At 48.5% G+C, this 23,773-nt stretch overlaps 1 protein-coding gene, 1 long non-coding RNA gene and 1 other non-coding gene across 9 annotated transcripts; 1 reads left to right on the plus strand and 2 right to left on the minus strand.

Moving 5' to 3' along the window:
- Positions 1-378: 378 nt before the first annotated feature.
- Positions 379-18,399, minus strand: CCDC61 (coiled-coil domain containing 61). 7 transcript variants are annotated; one of them, XM_032485748.1, is made up of 14 exons: positions 18,267-18,399; positions 10,892-11,032; positions 10,539-10,621; positions 7,056-7,213; positions 6,305-6,466; positions 3,332-3,542; positions 3,150-3,232; positions 2,335-2,504; positions 2,145-2,220; positions 1,792-1,940; positions 1,627-1,705; positions 1,396-1,450; positions 830-908; positions 379-688 (listed from the first exon to the last, which is right to left on the minus strand). In XM_032485748.1, the coding sequence occupies exons 1-14, from the start codon at positions 18,283-18,285 to the stop codon at positions 591-593; spliced, it is 1,563 nt and encodes a 520-aa protein (XP_032341639.1). In that variant the 5' UTR covers positions 18,286-18,399; the 3' UTR covers positions 379-590. The 7 variants fall into 7 exon arrangements, with proteins under 7 accessions (XP_032341639.1, XP_032341635.1, XP_032341636.1 ...); XM_032485744.1 differs by having other exon boundaries at positions 1,792-1,937; positions 10,874-11,032; XM_032485745.1 differs by having other exon boundaries at positions 830-905; positions 10,874-11,032.
- On the minus strand, positions 7,543-7,614 carry TRNAA-UGC. The gene has a single exon. It is a non-coding gene; the product is annotated as a tRNA-Ala (tRNA).
- Positions 18,400-18,602: 203 nt separating the features above from the next.
- LOC106730448 lies at positions 18,603-20,297 on the plus strand. The gene is made up of 3 exons (XR_001366910.2): positions 18,603-18,691; positions 19,486-19,610; positions 19,711-20,297. It is a non-coding gene; the product is annotated as an uncharacterized LOC106730448 (long non-coding RNA).
- The last annotated feature ends 3,476 nt before the right edge of the window (positions 20,298-23,773 follow it).

Here is a 23,773-nt window from a genome sequence, read left to right on the forward strand (position 1 = left end):
AGCTCAGAACCCAGAGGTCTCAGGTCAGAGTGCAGGAATTAGCACCAAGTCGGCCGACATGTCACAAAAAGCAGCTCAGGGGTCCTCAGCTGCTGGGCAGTGAACCATGCTGGAGGACACCCCTCTCCACCACACCGCCAAAGACATCCTGTGCAGCATCTCTCCTTGGGCCACCTGGGGATGAGCTGATCACTCCCACCCTTCAGGTCCCCACTCCTTTCGTTGCTTTCGAGAGTGCGGGAGTTTTCCCTGAGCCTGTACCCCAATCTGCCTCCCAGTCACAGACAACTTCAGAAATACACACAGGTCCCAGTTACCCCTCACCCAAGCTTCACTTCTCCCCACTCCACCCCCACCCTTCAGTCGTAAGCTGAGGGATCCCGAGGGCAAATACATTTATTTACAAAATGCACATACCCACCCTCCCAGCCTGCAATGCCTGCGGGAGAGGGAGGGGTCAAGGTCACACACACCTGAGACCTCTTGAGCACCAGGAGGGGCAGGGATCTGGGCGGGGCCAGGACACACCGGCCCCACCCCGCGCCGAAGCCAGCGGTGGGTGGGGCTGGAAGGGCAGTACTTTTCCGAGGTCACGACCGCGTGTCCAGTCGGTTCATGTATTCCTGCAAGGCCTTCAGGCGGGCGTCTATTTCGGCCATGTCAGCTGCCTGGTGGTCGGAGCTGTACTCTGCGAGAGCAGGCGTTGGGGTCGGGGGGGTCTGTGCAGGGCCTGAAGCCGCAGGGAGCTACGGAGCCCAATATGCCGCCCTCAGTACCATCCCGCCGGCTCTTGGGCAGGTGAGAGGGAGATGTGGAGGCCCAGGCTCACCTTTGATGGGGACCCAGCCCCCTGAATTGGCCAGGCGTCTCTGATGGCGGCCGCGTTCCAAGGGGGTGGACTTCTGCTGCTGGGGGTGGCAGGAAAGGGGATAAGGCACCCTCTATTCCAGCCCCCCAGATCCCACCGGAAATTCTCAACCAAAGGACCACATAAAAAATGAGTTGATCCCTACCGGGCACTTAAATGCACAATAACCTCCTTGTATCTTCACCAGAACCCTCTGAGGTGAATGCTATAACCATGCTCATTTAACTGATAAAGAAACTGAGGTACAGAAGCTAAGTAATTACCTTAAGTCACACAGGTTACAGGAAGGGGAGCCAGGTTTTAAGACCCAGGAACTTGAGGCCAGCACCGGTGCTCTTAACTGGCGTCCTCTGCCCCCACCCATCCTCCCTTCCAATCCAAAGGTCTCAAAACACTGCCTCCAGAGGAATTTCGAGACCACCTCTACAACCTGATCCCCTAGCATGGAATCATGGGAGAAAGGGACAGAGAGCTCCTGGTGGTTCAATGCTAGCCGTCTAGTCCAAAGCCTGAGGAAAGGCACTCACCGTGTTGGACCCACTCCAGGTTGTGGGGCTGGGGGGCTTCCCACGGCAGCGAACGCTGAGAGGAGAAAGTAATCAAGGACCAATGGAAGGAGACTGTGGCACCTGCCACCTCTCCCTCTTCCCTAGTTTCAAGGCTCCAGCTTCTATCACCCAATTTCTCTACAAAAGGCTGTTTCCAGTCTCCCCTGACACCCGTTTGCAGGCCATCCCTTCCCCTAGTCCATGTTTTACCCTCTAGGGAGGGATTCAGAGAAATCCTCGAATTCGCTGCAGGAGCTGGCGGAGGAGCAGCGGCTGCGGAAACTGTCCACTAGAGGGAGAAGGAGAGTGTGAGCCTCTCGCTCTTGCCAGTCCCTCCAGACGGCCTGCCAGCCCCGAGCACTCCAGTCCAGTTACCGGAGGAGCTGCGGTTTCGGGAGCGGTTAGCCGCGTCTCCTCGGCCGGTCACGGCAGCAGGGGGCCGAGTCTGGCGAGACCAGGAGATGGATGGACCGTCACCGCTTCCTCCGCTGCCCAGTCGGTTCCGCTGCTGCTGCTGCTGCCGCCTACGGAACGAGAAAGGAGCCGCCCACCTATTTGCCCAACTAATTCGGGGAAGGGCGTCGCTGCGGGAGCAGGTAGGGGAAAGGGGAGAGATGGAGCAGGTGACAGGTAATGGAGATGGGAGATGGGGATGGATGAGGCCAGAGGTCAGAGGGTCAGGTAAAGGGGCAGGGATGTGGATAGGTGAGGAGGGAATGGGTGCTAACTTCATCTTGATCTCTCTCTGCTTCTTCTCCTTGGCTTTCACAAAGGCTGTTGGGTCGAAACGGGGCACGCGACCACCTAGGACCGGGCGGGGGGTGTGGAGAGAAGAGGAGGCTGGAGTCACAGGATCACGCCTCCAGAGTTCCATTCCCATCCACCTCCTCCCACCGGCAGGGCAGGGCTGTCACAGACCTGTAGGCGAGGGCGAGGGGCGGGCAGGGCGGCCTCGACCCCGGCCCCCGCGGGCACTCTCCCGGGATGAGGACCGGGCGGCGCCACGGCCACGCGACGTGGAGCGCTCCCGAGACGTCGAAGCCCGATCCTCCCGGGCTGAAGGCTGCACCACCGGCGGAGTCCGTCTCCTGGGATCACAGAACCCACTGCTGGTTTCCCACCGGCGACAACTCCTTTCCTAAGCCTCTTCCCTGGACCGCACCATCTCCGAACCTTCAGGCTCATCTCCCATCAACTCCTAGCCATTAACATCCTCACACGCGACTCTCACAGAAACCTCCCAAAGTCCACCTCTCTCAGAGCCCCACTAAAACCCCCAAATAACCCATCTGTCACTTCTCTACATCCTAACACACTTTCACCTGACCCTTCTCGCAGAGATCTTCCACAGTTCCCTGGAAACCCCTTCCTAATTTTTCAACACCCACCCCAATCAACGCCAGCAAACATAACCCAGATCCCCACCTACTGAGCCACGCCCTTTCGCTTAACTAGACCTCAGGCCCCGCCCCTTTCTGGTCCCTATCTCCATGTCCAGACTCTTGAATGCCGCCGCAGGCCGGCCCGTCTCTCTACAGACTCCTCCCATCGTTTTCAATTATTGAGTCCTTCCCTAAGCCCCATGCCTTCCATTAGGCCCCTTTCATCCCTCCATCCCCGCCCACTCTCAGGCTTCACCCGCCCTCCTCTACATCCTACCCGGCCCCGCCCCGTCACCTAGACCCCGCCCATTCACCTCCAGGCCCCGCCCACCCCAGGGCCGCGCCGCTCACCCTCTCTTGTACATGGCCAGCTCGGCGTTCAGCGTCTTCAGCCGGGCACGCAGGCGCCGCTCCGACGCCTTCACCTCCTCGAGCTGCCGGGAGGGAAGCGGAGCGTAGAGATCCAGACTGAAGTCCAGGTTAGTGCCCTGCCGGTCTCCCAGCCGCCCAGCCCCCCAGCCCGGCCCCCTCACCTCCTTGGCCAGCCGGCGGCAATCCTGGCTCCGGCGGCCGGCCCCGCGGTGCCCGAGGCCGCGCTCTTGCCGCAGCTCCAGCTCCAGGCCGCGCACGAGCCCGCGCAGTGACTCGATCTCCTGGCGCGCCGCTCGCCCAGCCAGCGCCTCTTCGCGCGATCGGCCCAACTGGGCCTCCAGCTCGCGCTTTTCAGACACCAAGCGCGACACCCTGGGAGGAGGTAGAGGGAAGACAGCGAGAGCTGGGGCAGGGTGAGGGGCACGGTCCCATATCCTCACTCCTCCACCGGGGCGGGCACGCACCATCTCTTGATCGGTAATTAGAGAAGTGCGAATGAAAACCACCAAGAGAGTCTGGGCTGATGGGAATTTTATAAAACAGGGATCCAGCTCTCAGCAACCAAACTCATCAGTTCCAACAGCACCTGACAGTAGGCAAATACACAGCACCACCGAGTTAGGTGTCATCCCAGAAGCCTGAATCTGATTAGCTGAATCTGAACCACTTCACAGTAAATACAGGGGACACGTGAATACATGAACCATGGAGACAAAATGAACAAAATCCACACTGTGGGAAACTGTACAGGACAAATAACCTGGCTTCTTTCACAAAGAAGTAGCATGAAAAATGGGGGGGGGGGTGTAATAAAGAGATTTAAGAAACACAACAAATTGCAACGTGGGTCATATGTGGGTACTTATTCACACAAGACAATTGCAAAAAGATATTTGTGAGATAACCAGAGAGGTGTCAACATATACACCCTGGGTGTATCAGATGATACGAAGGAATTTTTGTTAATTTTGTTGGATATAATAACAGTACTTATATGTCTTTAAAAGACCCCCTTATATGTTAAAGATACATATTGAAGTGTTTACAGAGGAGATACAATATCTGGGATTTGCCTCTCAGGAGAGAGGAAAGGATGTAGATCAAACAAGATGGGCAAAAATGTAGGCAACCGCTGAAGCTGGGGCGCAAGTACATGTACATTATACTACTGTCTACTTTTGTGTGTTCCTGGAATTTTTCCTAATAAAACATTTTTAAAAATCTGTGTCTCCCCCACACTCCCCAAGGGGCGTCCCCATTCGGTCCCTTTCAGCTGACTTCCCCCCTCCCCTCCCCTCCTCCCACCTCCTCTCTGGTGCTCTTTGCAAATGCAGTTCTCTCCTCCTGGCAGGAATGACTCCATTCATCCTTCAAACATCACGTCCCTGTTCCCCAGGGAAGTCGGCCTGCCCCCCAGCTAGGCTAGGTCACGCCCTTCTGTTTCCTGCTCTCCTGGCTCACTGTACATTTCCTTCCCAGCACCAATCATAGTGGAGCTGGCACTGATGGGTGTGATTATCTGTTCTCTCTCTGCATCCTCACTCTAGCTGTCTGGTCACTATGTAGGAACACAGGCTCTGTGCCCAGGCTGACGACGCCCAGCTTATACCACTTATTACAAGCTGGGTGACCTGACACAATTTCACTTCACATCTCTGTGAAGTGGGATGATAATAATACCTACCTATAAGGTTGTAGGAATCTATAAAGAGTGCTAAGATTCTGTCCGGCACTCAGTAACGGCTCAATAAACATCAACTAGGGCCAGGCAGTGTGCCTAGCACAGTGTGAACTCAGTAAATGTTGGATGGATGAATGAATGAATCTTGAAGTCTTCCCGAACTCCAAGATTGGAAGAGGAATGTAAGAAGCAACCGGCTGATTATGGATTTCAGGGCAGACAACGCCACCTCGTGGCCATCCTGGGTAACACATGCACTAACGCACCCACGCAAACGCACCGGGAAGACTCAAAAGGTTCTCCATTCTCCAGCCTCATGAGCTCCCGTTCCCGGGAGGGCATAAGTCTGGTCTTCCCTGTCAGCACTGGGTGCTCAGTTCTGGGCCAGCAGCTGCCAACAGTGTACAGTGGCTGAGGAACGAAAGGGGGCTTGTGCTGACTGCCTGGATTCAAGATCTAGCCTGGCCGTATTACTTCACTGTGGAACCTGGGGCAAGTTCTCCAAACTTCCTGGGCCGCAGTTTCTTCCTCTATAAAATAGGGACGATAGTAGTGCCTACTCTGTGAGGATAAAATGAATTAAACCATGCAGCACTGAGCAGAGTCCTTGGCACACAGTTAAATGCACAATAAACATTAGCTTCTATTATTATTATTACTAAAAATAGTATTAGCCCTCTCCAAGGAGTGGAGCCCCCTTCAGGTGGAGACCAAGTCCCAGTCAGCCCCTCCATAGCCCTCTGCACACAGCAGGCACTCAATAAATATGCCAAGAGCCCTTCCTCACTTCACTCTTTCCTCATCGTCCTCACTATATTCCCATCTAATGCAAGGCCTTTGCACATGCTATTCCCTCTGCCTAGAACACTCTTCCCCACCCCTTCACCTGGCCCACTCTGAGACCCCATCAGTTCCTGTTCCCACCTCCCATAGCACAGGCTCCCTTTCCTGTCTAACCCATCTCCATTTGCAATGCTACACTGGGTTATGTGATCAATGTCTATCTGGCCCCTGGGCTGGCCCTACACGATGGGCAGGGAAGGCGCCAGCACAAAAGAGGTGCTCAGTGAAGGTAGATTCAACTGAATGTAGCCCTACCTCACACCCTGTCTTTGCACATGGTGTTCCCTTTACCTAGAACACCCTTCCCTTACCAGGCACGGTCAACTCTCCCTCTGGGCTCCCAAGCCCCAACCATGGTGAGCCTTCACTGTCTGCATACAGATCTGTTCAGACTGGGAGCCCCAAGGAGGGCAGGGCCAGGATTGCCTTGGTCACTGCTGTGTCCCCAGCACCACTTAACACAAAGCGGGCACAGAGGAGGAGCTCAGGATAAATATCTGGCGAACGAGGGATGGCTGTCCTTCCAACAGGGCTAAGCACTGGGCCCTCAGTGCATGATGGGACGTGCGCCCCTGGCCCCAACCGCCCATTCACCCCACCCTGGACTCACTGCTCCCGTAGGTGCCAGATCTCAGTCTCCCGGCTGTCCCGAGTGTCCTGGCCGTCCAGCCCTCGAAGGCGGCCCAGCTCCTCCTTCAATGAACGGATGATGCCCTGCAGGACCACAGGGTCTGGCTTGCCCTGGTACGGGAGGGGCAGCGGGTAGTGAATCCTGAGAAGGAGGATTAGAACCGTGGCATCTCAGAGGCCAAGAATCCTTCTGGGAAAGGACATGTGAACATTTTTGGCCAAACACTAAAGGAAATCTGTTGGGCATCTTCTGGGAACACTTTTGCTATCCTAATAAAAACAGTAGATACAATTAGCGAGCACAGCCCTGTTCCTCTTCCTCCTGCTTTGAAGCAGATGCTACGCCTGGACGACCAGCAACCATTTTGTGACCATGAAGCGATAAGGATGACGTCAAAAAGCCAACACATTAAGGATGACGAAAGAAAAACAAAAACAAAACAAAAGGAGCCTGAGTCCTTAATGAAACTGTTGAGTAGCAGCCACCAACCTAGACAACCTGTTATGTGATAAACCATTGTTTGTTTAAGACACTGGTAGCTGTTACCATGCTACTTGTACTCAAACACAATACTAAGTGATATAAACCTTAACACTGAAGATTCCAAAGGCAAGGCTTAAGCAACATCCCCACCTCGCCCTGGGTACCAGGGGTTCCTAAGTCCTATCCATTCTCTCCCACCTGCCCACCAGCTACCAGCCTGGACCTGGAGCCATCCCCTTGTACCCACCTGTCAAACTCCACAGAGTAGATGAGGATCAGGTAGCGCTTGGAGTTGAGCTGGGCCGATCTTGAGGCCAAGGGGCCTGGGCGGCCCCCCATCTTTCGGTTCCGCAGGGACTCCAGATCTGTGTAGGTCAGCAGGTCAAGGGTGACCGACTCACTGCTCTGTTGGGAGAGAGTGGGAGGAGTCGCCACAAGACCCAGCATGGCCATACCCAGAGCACCCAGCCCACACACTCCATTCATTCTGTGGGCTGCTGGGCTTTCCGACACTGAGGCTGGTAATCAAGATGTCCCTGCCCCATAGGGGCTGGCACAGGACATCATCGGAGGGAGAGACTGGAAAGAGCCTAAATGCTTAAGCACGGGGAATGGCTTAGTGCTGTGGCTTCCGAGTATTGTCCGAGGACCCTGACAGTCCCTGACACCCTTTCAGAGGAGTCCATGAGGTCAATACTAAGATGTCATCTGCCCCTCTTTTTTTCTCCCCTTAATGGAGGCACTGGGGATTGAACCCAGGACCTCGTGCATGCAAAGCACACGCTCTATCACTGAGCTATACCCCCACCCTCATTTGCTTCCTTTGCTGTGCTGACATTTACACCGATGGTGCAAAAGTCCTGGTGGGTAGAACTGCTGGTGCCCACAAGCAGAAAGCAAGCCAGTGGCATCAAAGGTACTTGTAGCCATTGTATTCACGGCCATGCAGTGGGGCTGGGAAGGAGGGAGAAACAAACACACAAATAAATAGATAAAAGACACAGAAAATGAAGCCTAGGAATATTCTTGATGAACCCGTAAAAATGATTCATTTTATTGAATCTTGACCATTGAGATTTTTACGACTGTGTGTGACAAAATGCAAAGTACACGTTGGGCCACATACCAAAGTATGACATTTTCTCAGGAAAAGCACTTGTGCGACTGAATTTTGAGCTAAATTAGCCACTTTTTCATGGAACGCTATTTTTTTACTTGAAAAAGGACTGACAGACAACACTATGGTTATTCAGTCTGGGATGTTTGGCAAGCATTTTCTCCAAAATGAACAAAGTGAGCCTGTCACTTCAAGAAAAACAGCTCACGGTATTGGCTGCCAACAAGAAAATTCAAACTTCAAAGCGAAAATTAGAATTTTGGAAAACTTGTCTCTGCCACTGTGTGCTTGATGGCTTCTCAATGTTGAAAGACTTCCTGGGTCATATCGGTGAGAATCTTAACAAATGTGACTTCCTGGTATTGTACAATGAAATGTGTCAACTTTTGGAAGATCTGCACAACTCAGTGAACCAATATTTTCCAAATGACCAAGAAGATCTGCACAACTCAGTGAACCAATATTTTCCAAATGACCAACGTATGGTGTTACAAATGGTGTTACAAATGCGTGATGTTACAAAATGGCTAAGAGATCCAGGCAAAGTACATCAAGAGATTTTAAGGTCACAAAATAGGAAAAGTCCATTGATATGGTCTCACACTCCACATTACAACAAACCTTTAAGAAACTACCACATGTCCAGTTTTAATGTGTTAGCGAAGGAGGATATACTCAATTATCTGAAAAAGCTATTAAAGGACTCTCTTTCCCAACTACAGATCTTTCTTAGGCAGATTTTTTTTCTGCATGTACTTCAACCAGAACATATCACAACAGACTGAATGCAGAAGCACATGAGAATCTAGCCGTTTTCTATTAAGCCAGACATTAAAGAGACTTGCAAAAAGTTAAAAAAAAAAAAAAGGCTGTTATATTTCTTACTAAGTAATTCTGTTTTAGAAAATATATTTTTCATAAAAATGTTATTTAAGTTAACATATAACAGGTTTGGGGTTTGGAGGGGTGAGTGTAGCTCAGTGGTAGAGCATATGCTTAGCATGCATGAGATCCTGGATTCAATCCCCAGTACTTCCATTAAAAAAATAAATAAGTAAAACAAACAAATTAAAAAAAAAATAACAGGTTTGCTATTGTTATTTTTCAGTGAATTCATAAATATCTTTATATTTTCGGTTTTCATTTAGAACGTGGCAAACAAATACTGATAGGTGAAATCTGCGTAAACAAAAACTCTTTGGTGTCCTCGGTAATTTTTAAGAGCCTAAGGGGTCCTGAGGCCAAAAAGTTTGAGAACCACTGTGTTAAATAAATCATAATGCATGGGCACAGTAGAATACTAGGCAACCACCAACAAGGATAACAAACTCAGAAGTTGTAATAATAATAAAAACAGACAATACATGTATATTATGAGCCAGGCACTATTCTAAGCTTTTTACCTATAACTCATTTAATCTTCACAACACTATGAAATGGGGACTACTATCATCCTCATAGCACAGATAGGGAAACTAAGACATGGAGGGGAAGTAACTGGCCCAGGGCTTCCAAGTAGTAAGTGGTAGTGATAAATCTGACTTAAGAGTCCATGCTCTTGGCCATTGTGCTGTTATATACATACAGCCCATTATACCTAGAGATACCAAAATGTTAACAGTCTTGGATGGGAGACAGTAAGGGATTTAGACTCTCACTTTCTCAGTCACACATTACTTTAGTATCATCAGTTTTATGAGTGCATATTTCATCTGTAATCAGAGAAATTACGTAGTTCACAATTTTTAAATGTCTAAATAGAAATTCTGTCATTCTAAATTCCAACCTGCTTTTTTTTCCTATTAATACTTTTAACTACTTGACATTATATTTTTTTTCAATTGTCTGTCTCTTCCACTAGAATATCAGCTTCACCAGGGCAGGAATTTTGTCTCTTGTTCAAAGCTGTATTCCCTGTGCCTACCACAGTGCCTGGCACAACATAGATGCTTAGTAAATGAGATGAATGATTAGCTGTACTCATTGATGTGACTAAATTTTTATGAAATATTGTTTATCCTTTTTTGTAAATTTTTATGAAATATTGTTTGTTTTATCTTTTTTTTGAGGTTATTAGGTTTATTTATTTATTTATTTTTAGAGGAGGTACTGGGGATTGAACCCAGGACCTCATGCATACTGAGCATGTGCTCTACCACTTGAGCTAAACCCTACCCCGACTGAAATATTGCTGAATCTTTTAAAAGCAGATTACAGAATTCCTTAGGAAATATATCAACTTTATCTATAAAATTATAGATCTGCACATACATACATACACACACATTCACAAGTGAATAGGGAAATGGAGAAATGGCTGGAGTGATTTTCATTACAATATTAACAAAATATTACCAGGAGTATTAGGAATGGAGTGATTTTTACTTTCTTCTTTACATTTCTCTGTGACTTCAATTTTCTACATGAGAATCACTGTCATTTGAATTACGATCAGAATAAGCCATTTACATTTGACGAAGAAGAAAAGACAAAGATAGCCTTGTTCTTTCAATGAAAGACAAGGCAGAGGTCTTGCATACATCAGGTGGGTATCTACCCTCCCAGAGATTCAGGAAACAGAAACCTCCCCCAGCCCCCAGCCCTGGCCCCTACCTGGGTGAGGGCTGACTCCAGCATGTTACAGAAGATGTTGAACTGTTTGAAGTTCCCTGTCTTGTGAGTCAAATCTTCGATGACTAGGTAGGGAGAAAAGTCCTTCCTGAGGTTTGACCACTTGCCCAACCCAAGGGCAATGCACCCAAGCTTTCTCACTTTCCCCAATACCACTGCCTCTGGCCCGAGGAATGAGCCATATACCCCCTCCCCACCTTAGAGAGCCTCTGGTCAGGTAGAAGAGGCAGATGGACAGGATCCTGGTTGGTCTCATCTTCTGGGAGAAGCTGATCCCAGGGAAGGACAGGAGAGCCCACCCAGACAGGCACACTCACAGCTGGCATCGAACTCGCCTCGCCACTGGTCGGCCGTCATCCGGTCCTCCACCTCCAGCTCTAGCACCTGCCCAGATACCATCACCCGCACGGCATGCTCCACACCCCGGAAGATGTAGTCCACCTGCAGGCCGGCTGGCTGGTCCATGGCCAGTGTCGCTGAGAGGAATGAGACAGAGACTCAGAGGGGCTCAGAGGAGCTGAAAGGCCAGAATCCTGGTTCCACCATGTATCAGCTGTGTTACCTTAGGAAAGAGGCTTTGCCTCTCTGTGCCTCAGTTTCCTCATCTGAAAAAATGGGTATAGTAATGGCACCTACCTCATAGAGCTGTCATGAGGATTAAATTGGACAATATGCATAAAAGCACTCAGAACTGTGTCCTGCACATTACTATGCCTAATACACACTGGTTCATAGAATATGATTTCCAATAAGAGAATCATAATTTCTACTACTGATTATTAATTTATTCATCCTTATACTCATTATAGATTTATTATTCATTCATTTATTCAAACACTTGGGGAGAAAAGTCAAACTGGAAAGGGAAACAGAGTATTGTGATCAAGTGGGGCAGAGATTTTAAATAGGGGGGTCAAGGGCAGGCCTCCCCATGGAAGTGACATTTGGGCAGAGAACTGAAGGAGGTCAGGGAACAAGTCATGTGCTATCCTGAGGGAACGTGGTCCAAGTGGAGCGAACAGCCAGTGTATGGATAACATATTATCCATGGTACATTTAAATCATTTAAATGAATTAATAATTGATCTATTCATTGGTCTGTTGCAAGCGTAAGTACTTTCTCTTAGCCAATAGGACTACTACTCATTGTTAGTTCTACGAGGAGCTGGAGGAGAGGGTCATGTGTTCACTCTCAGCCTGGATTCTAGGGAGTGGTTCAGAATGGGAGCCCTAGGCTGCTTGGGTTCAGCTCTGTGCACATATGTGGGCAAGGAACTTAACCTCTCTTGGAGCCAGATTCCTTATCTTTAAAGCACATGCCATCCTGAGTGCTGGGGATATGTAGAGAAAGCAGATTATGTCCCTACCTTCAGGAGGGTGACAACAAAGGGTAGAATACAGCTCAAATGGTAAAGCACATGCTTAGCATGCATGAGGTCCTGGGTTCAATCCCCAGTACCTCCATCAAAAATAAATATATAAATAAACTTAATAACTCCCCCCCCAAAATTTTTTAAATAAATGAAAAGAGGGCGGTAACAGAGGCATAAAAATGTCAAGTAGTGGAGAAAGAGGATGCTAGGGGTTGGGGGTTGCTCTTTTGGCTAAAGTGGCCAAGGAAGCCCCACCCCGACCCTGCAGGGAGCAGAGGCCTGGGGGGAGTGAGGGAGGGAGACAGATGAATATCTGGGGAAGGGTATTCAGGCAAGGGAACAGCCTGGCAAAGGCTCCAAGGTGGGATGTTCCTAGTTTTTTTCAGAAACAGCAAGGAGGTCAGGGTGAGGGAAGGAGAGGGGGAAATTGAGGAGATCAGAGATGTAACGGGCCAGATGATGTTCCTGCAGGCCTTTGTAAGCCCATAGGAGGATAACAGCGTTCATCTCCTTGGATTGGTGTAAGGATTAAATGAATTAATCATGTCAAAATCCTTGGCAAAATTGACCCATGCCTGACACACAGCCACACAGCAAACACTCAGTACGTAACAGCATCATCATTTTTTTAAATTGAAATATAGTTGACATACAACAGGATGTTAGTTTCAGGTGTATTACACAGTGACTTGATACTTGCATACATTATGAAATGCTCTTCACAGTAAGTCTAGTAACCATCTATCCCCATGCAGAGTTATTCCAATATTATTGACCAGATTATGTGGCTTATTTTTTCCTAACTGGAGGTTGGTACCTCTTAATTCCCTTCATCTATTTCATCCCCACATCCAATCATCATTGTTCTTGTTACTATTACTTTGTTGTTGTTTCTGAGCTTGAAAGGGGCTATAGCGACAAGGCAAGCCCAATCCCTCCCCAGTGTACAAATGGGGAAACTGAGGCTCCATAAGAAAAAGGGCCCTGTCCAGAGTCCCAGAGCTACTCCAAAGACAGAACCACCCAGGGCTGCCCCTAACCCAGACCACGAGGACCCCTCCAGTGCTTGATCTCATTCTCTCCCCATCACCTCTTTTAGTCCTCACACTTTCCCCAATTAGTCCTTCCTAAAGTCTGATATTGGAAAATATAATATTGTGAGAAAAAGATGAGCCCTGAAACTCCAGGCCAGTGATTTCTAACCTTTTTAGAGTCCTTGTGCCTTTGAGAATCTTACGAGATCTCCGATCCTTCCCCAGATAAATGAATAGGCCCATAACCTTTGCAAGTAATTTCAGGGTCTCCCAGAATACCACCCAACAGGTGCACCCACAGATCCCCTTCCTCAAAAGCCCAAGGACAAGCGCCTGAACCCCAGACGTGCTAACAGGCCCCTTTCTACCTCTAGACCCAAGCTCTTAACTTTATTTGGGGGATGGGTCTCTGGTGCTTTGCAGGGGCTAACGAAATCTGGGAAATCCTTTCCCTCGGAAAATTCACTCTCACAATTGTACTTTCGTTTCCTGGGACTTCAAAAGTGAGGGTTAATCATTCCTGAACTATGGGCAAACAAACAGCTACACATTTCAACATATCCCTCATCAACCGCCCCCAACGCGAGTGCCAGGCAGCGCTGGCCCCGCCCCACCGGGTGTCCTACACTCCGCCCCTCAGACGCCGCAAGCCAATCAGCGATCGCGCCGTGCCGATTACCAAGGCGTCAGAGGCAGCACGGGAACACCGGACGCGCCACACAGCCTCACCGCCCCATTCACCACCCTACTTGTGGTACCAATTCTCCCGAGGAGACAGAGGAGGAAGGGGACCCGCCCCACCCATCACCACTACCAACCTGGCCCTACCCTCCCCCTTCCCCACTCTGCCACACAAGCCTCGCATTCATAGCCCTTCCCTAGGTAGCAGGGCCTTTCTGCATCCAACGGCCCTGATGACACAGCCGCATCTCAGTCCCCAGATATTAAGCCCCTGAATATTCTGCCTGAATTCAACCCTCCCCTTACACTTGCCTCCCTCACCTGTAAAAACTTCGCCCGCTCCCCTCCTCCCCTCTTCTAGACCAAATAAATCGCACACTCCCGCCAGCTCAACTCTCCCTTCCTGACCCCAGCTCCCCGTCACTCATTCCCTAGAGAGCCTCGAGATTCTGGCCACTCCCAGCCCCCCATGTTCTAGTGGGGTCCTCTCATATTCTACTTGAATTTTGCGTCCCCCACACTATTCCACCTGAATTCTGTCCGCATATTTGCCCAACATTCTACTCCATACACACCCCATTTTCAGCCTGTATTCCATAACCCTCATATTTCACCTGAATTCTGTTCCCTCTCAAATTCTGTGTAAACTCCCTCTCCCCCGACCCCGCCACTGACACATTTTCCAACTCTCTTCCCTTCGGAGAGCCTTCCCTGAATACTAACCTCCCTAATTCTGGGATTCTCCAGGACCGAGCTCCTCCCTCCCTCCTTGAAGCACCTGCCCCCAAACGCCGACTCTGTCCTTCTACCTGCGTCCTCCATCCTTGCTCTGTGACTCCAACCATTGCTCTGTGACCTTCGACCAGTGACCCATCATGGTCGCTGTCTTGTTCCAGTCCCAAGTCTCTCCTAGATACTTCGCCTCAGCTTCTCGACCCCGCATCCCAGCCGGGATGCCGTGCCTCCGAGGCTCCGCCCTCGCTAACCCGTGACATCAGCACTTCCACCTTGAGCGCTCCGCGTGTACACCCCAGCGCCCCACTCTGGTCCACAGACCTGACTCCACTTCTCGGGCCTCATGACATCATGGCTTCAGCACACAAGCACACACACTCAGTTTTCCAGCCCCCTCCTCACCCCCATCTTTCACGAAGGGGACTCCCCTCTCCATTTCCAGTGTGATATCACCGGCCCTGGCTCCTCCTCCCAAACTGTGCTCCCTGAATATTTCAGATTTCACAGCCTTTACAGCAGGACCAGGGCTGACAATCCACCACGCTGGGCTCCTCCCAAATAAATCCACATCACCATCTCCCACACTAGACATGGGTAAGTCCCCCGTGGCAGCTCCCACCCCTGATGGTTGTTTTCCCACGATCTGCCACCCCACCATGGCCCACACTGCATATTCCAGGCGGCCATGACCTAGCAGGACTCTCCATGCGGTGTACTCCCCACCACACACACACACACACACACACTCACGCCTAGCCCAAGTGACTCCTCTGAGCCCTCATTCTGAGCTCACCTCCCCACCATGTGGGTGAATCTGAACTAGATAGAACCCTTTCCCCTGTTCCTGCATACCTCCAAAATACAAACCAAAGCCTTCCACATTATCCCCCTGGAATTGTCTAGATCTCCAAAGCCCTTAAGAATACCCCACAATCCAGACCCCCACAGTGCACACTGCAGCCCATCACCACCCTCCTCGGGTATCCAGTCCTTCTCTCTCCCACTGTCCCTCAAACACTTTTTGCCTTAGATAAGGACCACGCACACCTACCACCCAGTGACTCACCCTTAATTCTGCTCTCTCGTAGGTATTATAAACAGTCCCCATTTTACGGAGGATGAAACAGTCACCTCGAATCCTGCAGTGAGAGACTGGCACATTCATCCCTCTACTCATCACTCAGCTGCCCTTCCCTGACTACCTTCCATTTCCTTCCAAACTCTCTGCTCCTTTCCTTCCCAACACTAATCCAAATATGGCCTCACATCTTAAGCATGGTACACGCTGTAGGCTGAGGACTCCCAGGTTCAGATCCTGGCTCCACTATTTACCCACAATGTGACCCCTGGCAAAGCATTTACCCTCTCCAGGCCTTTCCCCATTAGCAAAGTGCAGATAAGGGCTCACATAGGATTACTGTGGGGATCGAATGAGTTAATACATATAAGATGCTTCAAACAGTGCCTGGCACTCGGTCAGCTGTTACCATCTGTGCAACTAGTCAATGATTAGTTGACAGACCAGAAGCCCATGAAGGCACAACCATTTTGATCATTCTTGTATCTTCCGCACCCTGGGCCTGGCATAGATCAGGGGCTGCTTGTGAATTAATGATGCCAGGAAACAGGGTTCAAAGCTCTGGAGATACAGCCAAGGTTTCCTCTCAGCTCACTCCTTGTCATCTTCCAGGTTTCAGCTCAAATGTCCCTTCCTGCAGGAAGCCCTTCCTGACTTCCAGACTGGTTAAAGGGCTGTCTTGATCATGACAGTGTCCCCAGCACTGCCCAGCACCCAGCCAGCCACAGAGGAGGAGTTTAGGGGTGAGTCCCAGGCCAAGCTCTGAACTGGCTTGTTTTTCAAAGTGAGGGCTGCAGACCTTCACCATCAATGCAGGAGCTTGATGAAAATGCAGGATCCCAGGCAGGGTGCCAAATCTACAGAAGCATAATCTCTGGGGGATGGGCCCAGGAATCTGCATTTCCTACAAGCTCCCTCAGCACTAACTAGAGCTGAGACCTTCTGCCCTTGGCCACCACAGTCTGCCCAGTTTATGACCCCATCTATACCCGAACACCCGACCCAACACCCTCCCAACTCAACAACCCTGCCCTGTGTCACGGGGAGACCCCCCCACAAGAAGTGGTGGTAATGGTGGAACAGTACAAGTAACATCTTTTAAGCACCTATGTGGACTTCTAGGTGCTGAGTTCTATATCCAGTTGGAGCCAACACTCTAGTGAGGAATGTCTAAGGAGCCGAGTAGATACAACCAAACACTAATATATGTCAGGTAATTGCAAGTGTTATGAAGGAAAATAAAGCCAGGTAGCGAAGAGCCAGAGTGACAGGAGCTATTATAGTTTGAGTGGGCAGCGAGGGCCTGACTGTGGAGTTGACATTTGAAGAGACTCTGAAGGAGATGAGGGAGAAGCCACAGAGGCATCTGGGGGGAACTCAAAGCAGCCAGAAGGGACAGCAAGTACATTCCCCAGGTGGGGATGTATTTGCTTTGTTTGAGGGACAGCAAGGGGGCCAGGCTGTCTGACAGTGAACAAATGGGATTGGTGGGAGTTGAGGGCAGGGAGGAGGAGAAGCTGGATCGGGTGGGGTCTTGTAAGCTTGGTGAAGACTTTTACTGCATGAAGTGGGAGCCATGGGAGGGTTTGAACAAGGGAGCAACATGATCTGACTTTTCTATTAACTTGACTGAGGGGTCAAGGGCTGAGATGGGGAAACCAGTGAAGAGGCCACTGCAACAGACCAAGTGAGAACAGGTGATGGCTTAGACCAGAGTGATAACAAGGGAGGTGGTGAGACACGTTTGGATTCTGTTTGTATTTGAAGGTCGGTCCGTGAGATTTGCTGATTGACAGACAGTATGTGGGTGAGAGAAGGGGAGGAAGTAAAGGACAGCTCCACAAGCTTTTTGTCCTGGAAGGCTGGAACTACCATCAACTGGGTTTTGAGGTTGAAGGGGAGAAACTCCAAGTTTGGTTTGGGACAAGGTTTTAAAGTCTGTATGTCAGCTAGACTTCCAAGTAGAGAAGGACCAGCCATTGGACATTTGAGTCTAGAGTCCAGGGCAGAGATCTCGACTGGAGATAAACACTTGGAAATATCATTATCTAAAGAGCCAATGAAGCCAAGAGACTGGGTGAAATTGCAAGGTGAATGATACAGAGAAGAGATGAGGTCATTCTACAGATGATGAAACTGAGGCAAAGAGGGTTAAAAACCTCACCTAGTGACAGGGCTGGAGGCAAAGCTAGCATTCAAACTCGGGCAAACCAACGCCAGAGCCCCCACTCTTAACCACTGGTAGGGTTGTTAGGAAGTTTAAGAGTTGTCACACAAAAAAACACGTGGTAGCTGCCTGGCACATAGTAAGCCCTCAGTAAAGGGTACGTGTATCATAAGCCTTCACACCTCGTAAAAGCACATCCTCATCCCTGGAGTCCTCACTCATTTTCTCCCTCAATATTGTTCTTCATCTACCCTCCACTCAAATCAAAACTTAGAACTGATGGCAGGGACCTCCGCTCCTCCACACTGAGCTATAATAAACCTCTGCCTTAAAAAGTCTCATTAAATCCCAAGGCTGTCTTACAAGGGCATTTCTACATTTTATCACCTGCTGTCTCCTACCTTACGCACTTCCCTCATTAAAGAGCCTCCTACGAAACAGAAAACACCCCCCCTCAACTCACCTACTGCCCTCCGCCTCACATCCTGTCATTAAAGCGCCTATCCGTGTTAAAGGGCAACCCCTCCTGATTCCCACACTGCCAGGTCAGCTGCCTGTCCAACTCACTCTACCCTCAGAGCACCCCCTCCCCCCAGGATCGCCACCCCAGCCCGCGCATCGGCCGCTCTCGCCGCCTCTCACCTTCTCCGCAGACACCCATCCTCGCGAGCGGCTCAACGGCCGAAGCTCCAGCCCCGCCCCAGGATCCGGCCTTCTCGCTTCTGATTGGTCCTGGCTTACTAGCTGCCAAGTTCCCATTAGTCGAAACAGACACCCGTCACTCTAGCCCGCGTCGGAGAAGAACCCGCCTTCCGAAGCTTGCAATTGGCCAACTCCGTAGAGAGGTTCCGAAATGGGTCGGGTCGTCCATCTCCTCTCCAATCACTACTGGCTGATAACTACTGCCAGTCATATAAAGAAGGTTGTTCCTCGGAGGGGAGGAAATCCCGGAAGTAACTCATTGACTCCGCCCACAACCCGTGCTTCAGAGTAGGCTGCACCCACCCCGACCGGCAGGCTGGAAAGGAAAGTCGGAGGCGCATGCACAGAGGACGTCTTGGACGCGGGTACTGAAGCTGTGGAAACGTTCTTAGCGTAAAGACTCGTTGATATGTCATCTGTCAGTGCGTTCCAAGCCTGCACTTAGCAGTTTGCAGGCCTTGGCTTATTTAAAGTTAACAATCCCGCGATGTAGAGGCTATTACGATCCCCATTTTCCCATTTAAGCAACAGGCTCAGAGAGGTACAGCCACTGGCCTGGGATCACACAGCCTGAAAACCACCTCTATTTTGAGCTTATGAGTCGTCAATAGGGCGGATACTGCTTATGGAATTTGGTAGGGAAGTAGGGGAGGGGAGCATTCTCTTTCAGAAAAAGAATACAAAATCACACACAGAATTGGATATGAACATGAAAATTTTCTTAGAATAAGAAATAATAACAAATTACATATTTTAAAGAGCTGACAAATACCACAAACATTGCAAAATCCCAAAAGATAACGTAATGTTATTATTAGTTTACTGCCATGACACACCTCTGGGGTATGTTTCCTACTTTTTTGGCTGATGTACTTATTTCATAACATCCTTATCTACAGAGAGAGGGGGAAAGTAAGTGATCTTCCCTCTAGCATACTTGATGGAACTTTTTTTTTTAACTTGATGGAACTTTTAAAAGTCATTTTCATTTTAAAAAATTTCAACTTCACAAGGCAGCATTGCCAATGCCATCTAAGTTTTTTGGAAACTTATCAAAACTTTTCATGAAGTTTAACTCGTGTTAGCTACACTTTGGAAAACGTTTCAAGGCTACCTTCTGGCTCAGTCCTTTAATTCTTGACTCATTTTCATTATGCAGGTGCTGCTGGAGGGGGCCACCAGAGGACCGTTCATACCACAACAGACTGGCCTTCCACCTAGTGAGTCAGCACCTTGAACAATAGGACTATTCTGGAAGCCATTCCTACCAGGACAACTAGTTAGGTAATAATTTAAATATAGCTAAAAATATCTATGAACCACATCAAAATATTCCATGGAACCCAACCTAAATGTACCCTCAACTCACCTGCCCCTTCCCTAGATCCCATCAGTGCCTGAGGCCGCTCCAGCACCACCCATGGTAAGGAGAAATGCAACATGCGGAAATAGAACTGGGAAAAGCCAGTGGTCTAAACCAATTGCATTTTAAATACCTTCCTTTTGCAAATTTTACAAAGACATCAGATCTTAGGAACACCTTGCTAGGACCATGGAAGGGCCTATGCAAATCAGGGGCCCTGAAGCTTCTGTGAGCTTTACTATAAACCCACTCTGAATACCGATCACGATGCATTTATTGAATGTCCATTTATTGAATGTGTGCCAGAGGCTAGTGCCAGAAATCCTGCCCTGGAATATAACAGCTAGTCCTGACACTGCCACCAGCTGTTGGTGGGGCCTCCTTCCTTCTCTGTGTGTGAGTTTTCCCACCTGGAGAATGAGTAATACTAAAAGACTAACATTTAGGGTTATTATGAGGCCCAGATATAAAGCTCACTAAACGGTCCAGTTAAGAACCTGGGGGCTTTGCAGTCAGAGAGACCTAGATGAGAATCCCAGGGGGGAAAAAATCAAGGCTTCCTCTTACCAGCTTGGGACTGCCCACAAGTCATGCCTTTTCTGTGATCTTCCCTTTCTTCATCTGTAAATGGAGTTTGATTCATTTGTTCATTCATTCATCCAGCATTTCCTGAGCACTTGCTGTGTTCCAGGCATTTTTCTGGATCCCGGGACTTGGTACCTCAGTGAAGAGACAAAAAACGCCCATGCTCTAGTGAAAGGGAGACAGGCAATAAAATACAAATAAATAAATGGCAGGTGGTGATAAGTGGTATGGAAAAAATAAAGCAGAGGTAAAGGGGAAGGGGTGGTCAGAGATGGTGTCTCAGAGAAGCTGGCTTAGAGCAGAGACTTGAGGTCAGTGAAGGAGCTGGCCTTGTAGTCCAAGGGTAAAGCATTCCAGGAAAAGGAAACAGTGAGTGCAAAGGCACTGAGATGGGAGCATCCCTGATGCATTTAAAGAATAGTGAGGCGGTCAATATTGAGTGAGTAGAAGTGTGGTAGAAGATGTTTGGGAGAGAGCCAGAAGCCAAGTCATCTAGGGTCTTGTAAGCCATCTTGAGATCTTTGCATTTTGCTCTGAGTGAGAAGGGGCCCACTGAAAGTGGAGGGCAGCAGGGACATCATTTTAATCACGTCATGAGTGATCATACTGTGTTAAGAAGAGGCTGGGTTAAAATAATTCGAATGAGATTAAATGGTACAACCTATGGAAAACATTTTGGTAGCTCCTCATAAGGTTCAACATAGAATTATCAAATGATTCAGCAATTCTGGTCCTAGGTATATACCCAAGAGAACTGAAAACTGATGTTCAAATAAATCCTTGTACATGAATCTTCATAGCAGTACCATTCATGATAACCAAAAGGTGGCAATGACCCAAATGTCTATCAGTAGCTGAAAGGATAAACAAAATGTGATCTAGCCATAAATGGAATATTATTCAGCAATAAAAAGGAATGGAGTATCGATTCATGCTATAACATGAATGAACCTCGAAAACATTGTGCAAAGTAAAGGAAGCCAGACACAGAAGGTCACATAGTGTATGATTCCATTCATATGAAATGTCTAAATCAGGCAAATCCAGAGAGATAGAAAGCACATTAGTGGTGGTGGGGGCTGGAATTGGGACATGGAGACTGGGAATGGGAAGTCATTGTTTAATAGGTGTGGGGTCTCCTTTGGGGAATGATGAAAATGTTTTGGAACTAAATAGAGATGATGTTTTCACAACACTGTGAATGTATGAAATGCCTCTGGTTTGTGCCATTGAATGCTATTTTTATGTTTCTGGCTTTCACCTCAATTTAAAAAATTTTAAGGAAAAGATTTAAAAAATAATTCAAATGAGAGATGATGGTGGCTTTTCCGAGGGTGGTAGCCATGGAGGTGGGAAGACGTGGTTAGAATCTGCATATTTTCTGAAGGTAGGGCTGACAATTTGCTGATGGATTGGGTGTTGGGAGGGGAAGAAAGAGAGGCATCAAAAATGATTGCAAGGTTTTTGATCTGAGAAGCTGCCAAGATGAAGTTTCCATTTATTGAGATTAGATGAATTGCAAGTGGGGGAGGCAGGGGGAGACTGGGGATTGGGAGTTTGGTTTTGGACGCGTTGAGGTACCTAATAGACTTCCCAGAGGAAGTGTTGAGAACGTAGCTGAATAGATGAGTCTGAATTCAAGGGTGAGGTCCAGCCTAGAGATATAAATATGAATTTGGGAGGCCACCCCCAGAGGAGTAAGTGGAGAGAGAAGAGGACCAAGGACTGAGCCCCAAGACCCTCCAATGTTTAAAGACTTCATAGATGAGGAAGAAACAACAGAGGAATTTGGGGAGGAGCAGCCACTGAGATAGGAGGGAATTCATGAGTGTGGGGTGTCTTAGGAGTCAAGGGAAGAAAATAAACCTAGGAAGAGGATGTGATTATCAGAGGGAAGTCTCAAGTAACATATGGGCAGGTCACTGGACTCTTGGATTGAGCCATAGGGAGGTTCCTGGTCACCTCAAGAATTGATTTGGTCAAGTGGTGGAGCCAAACCCCAAGTGGAGTGATTCAGGAAGGACTGGAGGAAAGGAACTGGAGACATTAGTACCAATAACTATTTTGGAGGGTTTTGTTGTCAAAGGCAGCAGACCATTAGGACTGTAGCTAGACAGGGTTAATAAAGCTTGTTTTTATTCGAGCGTGTTTTTACACCAATGGGAATGATCTAGAAGAGAGGGGAGAACTGATAATGCAGGAGAGAAGGAGAGAATGGCTTGATTTACATCCCTGAGTAGGCAAGAGAGAATGGGATGTCGTGCACATTTGAAGTGGCCTTGGCTAGGTGTGTTTCCATCATCAGCAGGAAGGAAGGCAGAGAATAGGGTCTCTGGTGCAGGTAGCAAGGATAAATGTGTTAGGAACCAGAAGATCTCTTCTGATGGCTTCTCTTCTCTCTGAGAAATGGGAGCAAGGTCAAGGGTGAGAGTGAGGCCAGGAAGGAGGTGGTAGAGGTTGAAGGAGGGAGGAGGTGTGACACAGGCTTCCAGAAGTGTGGAAGAGTGCAGGGGCATGAGCAGAGCTTTCAGGCATGAAATGACGGTGAGCCCAGTCTCACTGCAGTGTGTTTTTGTCTAGCCACATTAAATGGGTGCAGGCAGGCAGGCGAGTTAGGTGAGAATTGCCTGCCGATCTCATTCACATAAAAGCTGGGAACGGGACCTGGCACCTGGTTAATACTGGAAAGGAGGGCAATTGTGATAGTTATAAGTGCTTTGATTTGGGAAACAGAAGGACCGTGAAAAGAATAGGGACTAGGGTCTTGTCCCACCTTATCCTTTCACAGATAGGGGAACAGAGGTCCAGTTGAGTCCTTTCCAGGTTTCACACACTCTAACGTGAGTTTTTAATGAGAGATGCTATTATTACTATACTTGTAAAATGTCCCCAAAGCTAAATCTATCATGAAATTTACCAAGGCAATTAACAAATATGCCCCAAACCCCTCTGGATTGTCCTGTCTGATGATTACAGCTGTGATAATACAGAGCTTTCATTAAGCCCTAGGTGCTTTTTTTTTTTTAAGCCCTAAGTGCTTTTCCTGCATCATCTCATTCAGAGGCAGCGAGGTGGTGAATGAATGTGTCTGCCTGGGTTTAAATCCTAGCTCTCCTTCTTCTGGTCACCTCTGTGTGTCAGTTTTCTCATCTGTAAAATGAGAGTGATACCAAGTTGTGAAGAATAAATTAGTTAATACCAATAAAGTGCTTAGCACAGCACCCATGATGTAGTAAGCGCATAATAATCAGTGGTCAATATCATCACATTGAAACTTCTTAACAATATAGAAAGGAGGTGCTATTATGAGTCCTTGTTTACTGTGACAGTGGCTAAAATATTAAAGTGTTAGTATTCAAAGCCTCATATACACATGTGTAAATTTATAGTAATTCTGGGTAGAGATTAAAAACTAAAGCAGCCCAGAGAAGCTAAACTGATCTACATAGGAAAGGACATAAAGCGATTACTTTTAAATGCGTTAGATTGGCAAAAACTA

This window comes from Camelus ferus, chromosome 9 (genome assembly GCF_009834535.1).
Source record: "Camelus ferus isolate YT-003-E chromosome 9, BCGSAC_Cfer_1.0, whole genome shotgun sequence".
Taxonomy (NCBI): Eukaryota; Metazoa; Chordata; class Mammalia; order Artiodactyla; family Camelidae; genus Camelus; species Camelus ferus.

Bases quoted from the DNA above. Each gene is read 5' to 3' on its own strand.
- CCDC61 (XM_032485743.1), bottom strand. The intron at 2,505-3,149 runs GTGAGCGGCGCG...CTGTGATCCCAG, and splicing joins CTGGCCATGTACAAGAGAGG to GAGACGGACTCCGCCGGTGG. The intron at 909-1,395 runs GTGAGTGCCTTT...TGCCACCCCCAG, and splicing joins CCTGGAGTGGGTCCAACACG to CAGCAGAAGTCCACCCCCTT.